The sequence below is a fragment of the Galeopterus variegatus genome, unplaced genomic scaffold, assembly GCF_000696425.1.
Source record: "Galeopterus variegatus unplaced genomic scaffold, G_variegatus-3.0.2 Scaffold6036, whole genome shotgun sequence".
Taxonomy (NCBI): domain Eukaryota; kingdom Metazoa; phylum Chordata; class Mammalia; order Dermoptera; family Cynocephalidae; genus Galeopterus; species Galeopterus variegatus.
Genome location: NW_007732147.1, coordinates 80767 through 90398, shown reverse-complemented (window position 1 = coordinate 90398; position 9632 = coordinate 80767). Strand labels below are relative to the sequence as shown.

Below are 9632 nucleotides of genomic sequence, written 5' to 3'. Positions count from 1 at the left end.
TCCTGCATGCCTAATTATTTGCTGCCTTTATATTTTCCTGGCCACCCCAGATTACAGACAACCCACTAATCCCAGCAAGTGGACTGTTTTGGGCCGACAGGCCTGCCAAGGCACAGGTCTGTAAAACCAACAGGTTCAACTTCTTAGCCCCCATTTTCTTTTTTTTTTTTTTTGTCTTTTTTTTGTTACCGGTAAGGGGATCGCAACCCTTGGCTTGGTGTCGCCCGCACTGCGCTCAGCCAGTGAGCGCACCGGCCATCCCTATACAGGATCCGAACCCGTGGAGGGAGCGCCACTACGCTCCCAAGCACCGTACTCTCCCAAGTGTGCTACGGGGTCGGCCCTAGCCCCCATTTTCCTAACCAGGTACTAATTAGGCTAATCCCCTTTCTTCCTTCTCCCAGCTCTATTACTTTGATCTTAGAAAATTTCTCTACGTGTGTCTTGGCATTTTTCATTCTTTTCTTCCTTTCAGTTCCCTTCCAGTTATATAAGGAAAAATGTTGCTCCTACTTCTCTTTTCTCTCTTCCTCCTTTTCTAATTTTCTTTGTTCTAATAGTGAACCAAAAAATGACAGTGATGATTATTATAGTAGTGTTCAGGCAGGTTTCAAATTAGAACTTGATATATATTTCATTGAATCTAAGATGTCACTGATTGGAAGATGCACCTTTATTATATGGAACACAAAGAAAAAATATACATGTCTTAAAATCAATGCTGTCAGTCTCTAAAGCTCTAGAAAGTAGTCTGAAGTTGCTTTCAGAATATCATAGGTTCAGTGATCTGATTGTATTTACCTTAAGCCAGAGACGAAGTTTAGCATCACTAATAGGGGACCACCAGACAATATATGACACCCTTATAAACAATCTTGCCCCAGATTTTTAACCAATCATACCTTTAGGTCTGTCTTGTAGTTTACAAGAAATACAAGGGACAGAAGATCTGGTTAGATTACACTGTGTGGAAACAATTATACATAGCCAGAAGGTGAGATGTTCAACAAGAAAATTGGCCTGGGCTTGTCTTGGGGAAAATGGGGCAGTGGGGGAGACCATTCCGGATTCAAATAGACTTTAAAGACATGTGAGGTATGATCCTTTGTGAAATCCTAGCATGAACAAGCCAGCTATAAAAGACTTTTTTTGATAATAAGGAAAATTTGAATATATGAACATTGTATTAGGTGATGAGAGCATTGTTATGTTCTTTGGTGTGATAATAATATTATGGTTTTGTAGAAAAATGTCCTTAATATTTTATGTTACTTTGCTTTTATTAATTCTTAACCATACACTCTGAAAATAATAAGGCCTTTCACTGGGTTTCCAGTTTTAATTTGGTAGATACATTGTACTCAGAACAAAATCATGTAGATGTTGTAACAAAGAAATGAAGCCCAGAAGAAAATTGCGGTTTGTGGATGTATTAAAAAGTGTCAGATCCATCAGGAGGAATCAGGGAAGAATCCTCAGAAATCATAGACCATCAAGCTGTAGGGCACTGTTGATGTCCTCAAAATGTCAGAGGTAGGAAATATTTGACCATTGTGTTGTTACTCCCCATATAATAGGTGTTGCCAATCAATCATGGCTTTCCTTCTGTTTAGGAAATGGGGCCATTGAATCCTTTTCAGTGATGTTTTCTACAGTTACTACCAATCAATAACTTCCTGGCACTTGCTGTGAAATCTACTTTACCATCTCTCAGTTAAAGCCATTCATTTCACAGAAGGGGAAGCTGAAATGGTAGTACAGTGAAAAGCTTTGGGGACACACATGAGTTGAAGGAATTCATGGATTTCTTCAACACAAGAGTACTTTTTAATAAGTTAACAAACGTTTAGTGTGAATTTTATTAGCTTATCAAATGGTTACAATTTTATAAGTTTGTGTAGGGGGTAGGTATTGATTTAGAAGATCTCTTTTCTTTTTTTTTTTTTTTTGTCTTTTGTCTTTTTCTGTGTCCGGCAACGGATCGCAACCCTCAGTGTCGCGCCCGTACTGGACCGGGGACCGGCAACGGGATTGCAACCCTCGGTGTTGCTCCCGCGCCTCGCTCAGCCAGTGAGCGGGAACCGGTCTGTATGTGGGATCCGAACCCTCGGGCGGGAGCGCCGCCGCGCTTCCCAAGCGGCACACTATCCAGTGCGCCACCGGGCCGGCCCAGAAGATCTCTTTTCTTTCTTTGAAAATGTACTCAGGATCTCGATTCACACAATGAGCCATTGTAAACCAAGGAGATTGAAGTTAGAAGTAATATCAAAGTCCAGTGCTGTTGTTGAGTTACATGTATCTAAAACAGTGAATTTAATATTGCATCACTCCAAATCTTCTTTTTAAAACAAGTATTAAGTATGTAACTTGCCTTAAAAACAGTTTGGTTTTTTTTTTTTTTCCTTTTTGTCTTTTTTCGTGTCTGGCAACGGATCGCAACCCTCAGTGTCGCGCCCGTACCGCGACCAGGACCGGCAACGGGATCGCAACCCTCGGTGCTGCGCCCGCACCTCGCTCAGCTAGTGAGCGGGAACCGGTCTGTATGTGGGATCCGAACCCTCGGCGGGAACGCCACTGCGCTCCCAAGCGGCGCACTGTAGCAGTGCGCCACCGGGCCGGCCCAAAAAACAGTTTGGTTTTTAATCATTAGCATTTAAATTGTTTATTTAAAATTGGTATTAGATTATCATATTTAATTTTTAATTCTCCAAGTGTATTACTTTACTATCGGACTTACACATTTCTTAGAAAAGAGTTGGTTTAGTGATGATTTTTTCTGGGTGTGCTGCATTATTGGGATTTGGTAGCTCTGGACTTCCTCTTCAGGTTTTCCAGAGCTCCTCAGACTGCAAGCAGAGTTCCAGACAGCCTTGTGTTTTATTAGTGAATGGCCTTCAAATGAGCTACATTGTATTCTCTTTAGTAGACTAGCTGATGCTAGTCAGTGGTGGCCATGGAGTAGACTACTTGAGAATCAATGTTTGTTTGTAAGCACATTTATTTTAAAGTATTATTTTGGAAAATAAGTATATTCCATGTGTTGCCTTTTAATTGTCTAGTTAAAACACGAGTACTTATTTGAAGCTTAACTGATAATTATCTGTGTGCATTTAATCTTTCCCAAAGATCAGTGACTCATAGGAGGGGAACACACATAAAAGTATAATTTACAATAGGGTTATTGGTTTAGTTTATTGATATTACAGGTACTTTGTGAAGGAACAGCAGTAGCGGCAAAAACCCCAGACCTCATGCTTCTGGATCAAATGGGTGGACAGTTGGTTTTGGGGCTCTTCTCTTGTCTCCTAGAGGTTATATCATGCAGAGCCTTTGAAAGTTTGGAAAGTGCACACTGCTGTGTTGTTACTACTCTTACCTTAAAAACATTAACCAGTGTGGTGGTGTATTCTTGTCTTAATTGCTGTGCTTTGAGGTTGGGAATGCTATTTGTAGCCATCTCTGAGATAGCAGCTAATTCAGTTTATATTTTTGCATCTATGAGATAGATGTTCTACCCTCCCTTTACAGTGTTGTGGTGGTGCAAACGTGAGATGATTGTACCGACACATAAAAACTTTAAAAATCTTTACAAATGTAAGGGGTTTTTGTTTTTGTTTGTTTTCGTTGATTTTAACCTGAACAAAATGCAGGATTTTTATAAGTTTTTGGCCCTGTACTATCTTTTTGGGGGAAGTTCAAACAGTTGTTTTAGGTTGCCTTGGATTTTAGTTTCAAAGTGCAGATTTCCTTTAGGGTAGGATAGTTTGAGAAAGTTGCACTGTATTCAGCATGGTCATCAGCATACACCTTATGATGGCTTTTCAGTTGGGTATTAATAATGCGTTATTTTTGTATGTTAAAATGTTTCAGTAGGACCACACTCTTCACAGAAATAAAGATCTCTTTTCGGATGGAAATGAAGACTAGTCATTCTGGACTTCTATCCCACAGAATTAATTTAAACCCCTTATGAATTGTGGAATTATAGTGAAATGTAATTAAGAAAAAGGGAAGTTTTTTATTTTATAAATAAGCAGTTTGTACTTATATTTTCATATATTTTGATCTTCAGTTTCTATACATTTAGGCTGTATCCACCCTGGCCTAAGCATAATCAAGTAAGACCTCAGATAATTTCCATGCTGCCATTCCTAAAATGTGGATTTCCTTTACCTGTGTTGTTACCTCTCTGCTTTTCTGATTCAGTTCACAATGTACTTGTCCTTTTATTTCTAGATTTATTTTTCCAAATGATGGTTCTTTTTCCATGAATTTTCAGGAGTTGTTAACATGTATTGCTATTTGTCTTTTGCTAGTATGGTGAGCAAGTGATTCAAGTGATTATCTTTAAGATGGTTAGATATATTTGGTCAATTCTTTCTATTATTTTAAATGATTTAAGTTGTGAATATTCTTCACATATTTATTCCTATATGTTATTGATAGCATGGTCATTGGAAAAGCAAAATTATTCCATCTGTATTGTTTTGTAGGCCCCATGTGTTGCTTAAAATACTTATTGCAGAAAATGTTTTACTTTAAACATAATGCTCAATGTATAGGATATAAACCACAAATTTGTAGATTGGTTAATTTTTTAAAATTAAATCTCATTTGGCAAAATGGCAGTCAAGGGAGGTAAATGGCCAGCCTTATAAGCTTCTTTGAAAAAAAAAAAAAAAAACAGCTAAACATTTATTTTGACATACTTAAAGCCTTCTATGCTTATGAGAAATTCACCTTTTTTTTTTTTTAAAAAAGATGACCGGTAAGAGCATCTCAACCCTTGACTTGGTGCTGTCAGCACCGCACTTTCTCGAGTGAGCCACAGGCTGGCCCTAGAAATTCACCTTTGAAAAAGTTGCACTGTCTTAAAATAATTTGAACGATTTGAAATGAGATTTCTTTCTTTTTAAAGTTGGACTCTAGCTTGACGTTTTTGCACATTCTAGACATAATTATGTCAATTTTGATTCTTTAATCAGAATTTTCCATTAAATATTTGTTTATTTGCAGGCATATTTGCTTACTTAAACTACCATGTTCCTCGCACAAGACGAGAAATCTTGGAGACCCTTATCAAAGGCCTTCAGAGACTGGAGTACAGAGGATATGATTCTGCTGGTATTTCTTCTATCTCTCTTGTTTTTGTTTTTTTTAAAAAAATATTTTTGGTTTTGTATTATTCTTGAATCTAAGTATTATTATTATTATTTTTAGGACACCGGACTTTTTAGTAATGTCTGTTTTATTGTTTTCGGTAAATCTAAATCTGAAGAACTTTTGTCTTTTATCATGTTTAAAGGGTTTATTTGTGTAATTTTAGTAGTATTACCATTTATGTGGAGTATTGCTTCTTATGGAGATCTTTTATTAAGAATGTTACTATATTTGGGTAAAGTGAATATTTTAACTATAATTTTAAGTCTTATTTTTTATAATGTTCATGTATTGATTTTGATATTATAAAAAATTAAGTAATAAAACATTAAAGGAGTAATACAAAAAGTATCTGGAAATTTCACAGGGTTATTTGAGGTTTTTGTTCATTTCTAATTTATTTTCAGTTCATTTCAGTGTCTGCATTAAGTGTTTGAATATATTTTCATATATTTTTTAACTTTTTAAAATATTTGTTAAAACTTTATTATTGGTTTACTTTTTATAACTGTATACAATGCATGCTACTTTGTAACATGTTATAATTCATTATTAAACCTGCTACAGTTGATTCTTTAAAAAAAAAAAAGAATGTTACTGTAAAAACATAAATCATATGGGGCATTTTTTTTTTTTTTTCCTTTTTGTCTTTTTTCGTGTCCGGCAACGGATCACAACCCTCAGTGTCACGCCCGTACCGGACCGGGACCGGCAACGGGATCGCAACCCTCGGTGCTGCGCCCACACCTCGCTCAGCCAGTGAGCGGGAACCGGTCTGTATGTGGGATCCGAACCCTCGGCGGGAGTGCCGCTGCGCTCCCAAGCGGCGTACTGTAGCAGTGCGCCACCGGGCTGGCCCATATGGGGCATTTTTATGGTAGAACAAATTTTATGGTAGAACAAGTTTTTGAAGGCCTTTTATCTCTTTTTTATTCCTTTAATTTCTTTTTCTCCCTGGATTCCATGCTTTTGGCATTTAAACTTGACTAAGATTTCTTCTATCTTAAATAAATGACAAAACAAGTAAAAATAACTTTCTGGCAACTTACGTGCTACTCTTACTCCTTCCTTTAACTATGTTGGAGGTACTCAAGACTACCCTCAGATTCAGTGATCTTCCTAGGAGGATTCATGGGATTCAGCACATAGTTGTACTCACGGCTATGATTTATTACAGCAAAAGAATACAAAGCAAAATCAGCAAAAGGGGAAGGTGCATGGGGTGAAGTCTTGAGGAATCCAGGCAAAAGTTTCCAAGAGTCCTCTCCCAGTGGAGTCACACAGGATGTGCTTAATTCCCCTAGAGAGTTGTAACACATGTGAAATGTTATCTACTGGGGATGCTCATTAGTGACTCAGTGCCCAAGATTTTTATTGGGGGCTGGTCACATAGGCACCCTTTGCCTAGAACATTCTAAAATTTCTAGATTCCTAGCAGGAAAGCAAATGTTCAGCATAAACCACGTTGTTTGCACAAACAGTTTAGGCACAGTGAGCCACTCTTATCAATTAGGGTGGTGGGAATCCTTCTGAAATCCAAGTTCTCGGATGCCAGCCAAGGGCCAACCTTAAAAACACGCCTTTCTAAGGATAGCAGTCTCAGACCTTCCGTGATAACTCTTTTCTGTGCACTTAACGTTGCCACATGGAATAGGCATTTATCTTCCTTAACTTTCCTCAGTAAGGGAAAGTCAGTTCCTCAACTCCTTTGTTCTTAAAATTCTGTCCTTCCTTACCTTCTCTGACAATACATCTTCTCATTCTCTTCCTAAAATGCTGATTATTTCTTTTGTCTGCTTTGGAGATTCCTTTTCTTCTATATGTTGTTTACATATTAATGTTCTTCAAGATTCTTTCCTAGGCCCACTTTTCTTACTTTGTGTCTTCATGGGTGAGTTCTGCATTCACAAACCTCCTGTATGTGGATAATTTACAATCCAGATATATTTCTAATCCAGATGTATTTCCCCAGCTGCAGACCTGTATTTCCAACTGCCTCCTAGAATTTTCTTTCTGGATAGACCACAATGTTATAAACTGTGCACGTTCAGAATTGAACTGAATATATCGCAGTCCTCACTCTACTCCCCACTCTTTTCTATGTCCTTTTCATCAACAATCATTCAACAAGTTTTTTTTGCCTAAGTTTCCAACTGCCTCCTAGAATTTTCTTTCTGGATAGACCACAATGTTATAAACTGTGCACGTTCAGAATTGAACTGAATATATCCCAGTCCTCACTCTGCTCCCCACTCTTTTCTATGTCCTTTTCATCAACAATCATTCAACAAGTTTTTTTTGCCTAAGAGGTATCCCAAACTTTTCCCACTTTCTCACTTCACATCTGGTCAGTTCTACTTCTCAGTATCATCATTTATCTCTGTCTTCATTACCACTGTTGAGTTCAGGCCCTCTTCATTTTTCTTTGCTGTAGCTATGACTTCTTTGTGTTCTTTGTTTTTTGTTTTGTTTGTGGCTGGCTGGCACAGGGATGTAGCTGTAGCTTCTGACAACTGGTTTCTTTCTCCTCTTCCCCTTCCAGTCCATCTTCTACACTGTTTTCAGAGTTTGTTAGACGTTTTTGCCATTTTGTTTCTGTGCTTCAAATGACTCAGTGTTTTCCCAGTACATTCAGGGTAACTTTTTCAAATTCCTTTGGAACTTAAGGTAGAATCTCAAGGGACATGTTCCCTTCTTATCCACCTTCTGTGTTTTTCCATTGTACTCCAGTTGCAACCTGTAGTACTTTTATTATAACTTATAATCACACTGCGTTGTAATTATTTTTTTCTTATCTGTCTTTTCTGTAGACTATTAGAAATTTGAGGACAAGAACTGAGTTATTTTTATTTTTGTCTCTAGCAGCTATCATGGTTCTTGATACATAATAGGTTTTCAATGGATGTTGAATTGATAAGTAAATGAATTAATTAGATGAAAATAAAACTTTTTAAATTAAATTATCACCTCACATTGATAATCTAGCAATAGTTAGTTTCTGAATCTTGTTTTTCTACCTCTTGATGATTTAGGTGTGGGCGTTGATGGAGGCAATGACAAAGATTGGGAAGCCAATGCCTGCAAAATCCAGCTCATTAAGAAGAAAGGAAAAGTCAAGGCACTGGATGAAGAAGTTCACAGTAATGTACTTAGTTTGATTTTTGTCCCCTTCCCCTCTCTTCCTTCTCCCCTCCCTCACCCACCCTATATTTTGGGTCCCATTTTAATGGTAATGATTGTTAAAATTGAAGGAAGGGAAGAAAAGTAGATTTGTTACTGTCTGGACTAGTTTTAAAATGGGCTTAATCTTCAAAATTATCATAGCAACTAGGGAAGGAAATCAGTTATGTACACTGTGTTCAGAGCAAGCTTAGTATCTTAAAATGAGTAGCTCCAGAACCACTATTCCTGAGAAAGAGCCTTTCATAGGACAAAAGTTATTTTTAGTGGTGCCCTTATTCACGTGTCTTTACTTGGTGGTTGCCTTCACTTTGGATCAAATGCCTAGTGTGGATGTGTCTTCAATCCGGATGTTGTACCTTTTAGTAGGTCTGATATAATCAGTTAAAAATTACATTTTTCCCTATTTTCTTACTTCTCTGGCATAAGTTGTTGCCCAAAGATGTATGCACAATTAAAGAGGATATACTTTTCAATGTTTAGTTCATAACATTATGCTTGTCCATTTTATTTTTTCACAAGAAACTTGAAAATAAAACAAACTTTGAAGTAGATTGATTGATAGAATATTTTAAAAATCTTCCACAGAAACCAGAAAACAGCAGGTGTTTTATGTACCTAATCAAATGGATGCCATTGTAATCATTGTATAGGAGTACAGGTAGAAGAGGAAAATGTTGGGTTTAGTTAACTTTTTCTTTTTTTTTTTGTCTTTTTCCGTGTCCGGCAACGGATCGCAACCCTCAGTGTCGCCCCCGTACCGGACTGGGACCAGCAACGGGATCGCAACCCTTGGTGTCGCTCCCGCGCCTCGCTCAGCCAGTGAGCGGGAACCGGTCTGTATGTGGGATCCGAACCCTCGGCGGCGCTGCTGCGCTTCCCAAGCGGCGCACTATAGCAGTGCACCACCGGGCCGGCCCCTAACTTTTTCTTTCACATAGCCAAACATTTAGTTTTGTAGTACTTATTTAACAAATTAAGTCAATACTTGTTTTGCGGCCGGCCCGGTGGCGCACTGCTACAGTGCGCCACTTGGGAGCGCGGCGACGCTCCCGCCGAGGGTTCGGATCCCACATACAGACCGGTTCCCGCTCACTGGCTGAGCGAGGCGCGGGAGCGACACCAAGGGTTGCGATTCCGTTGCTGGTCCCAGTCCGGTACGGGGGCGACACTGAGGGTTGCGATCCGTTGCCGGACACAGAAAAAGACAAAAAAAAAAAGAAATAAAGAAAAGAAAAATAGATTATGGCTGCTGGGCTTTTGCTTTTCTGAATGGAGTATGCAAGTCGAGG

General features: G+C 38.4%; 1 protein-coding gene across 1 annotated transcript in view; it reads left to right on the top strand.

Annotated features, from left to right (window-relative positions):
* The window catches only part of GFPT1 (glutamine--fructose-6-phosphate transaminase 1), a 55055-nt gene that overhangs the window by 5120 nt on the left and 40303 nt on the right, over window positions 1-9632 (top strand). Inside the window, exons 2-3 of the mRNA XM_008590357.1 lie at window positions 5017-5124; window positions 8193-8300. Of these exons, the coding sequence (XP_008588579.1) occupies window positions 5017-5124; window positions 8193-8300 (216 nt within the window). The remainder of the gene's footprint in view (window positions 1-5016; window positions 5125-8192; window positions 8301-9632) is intronic.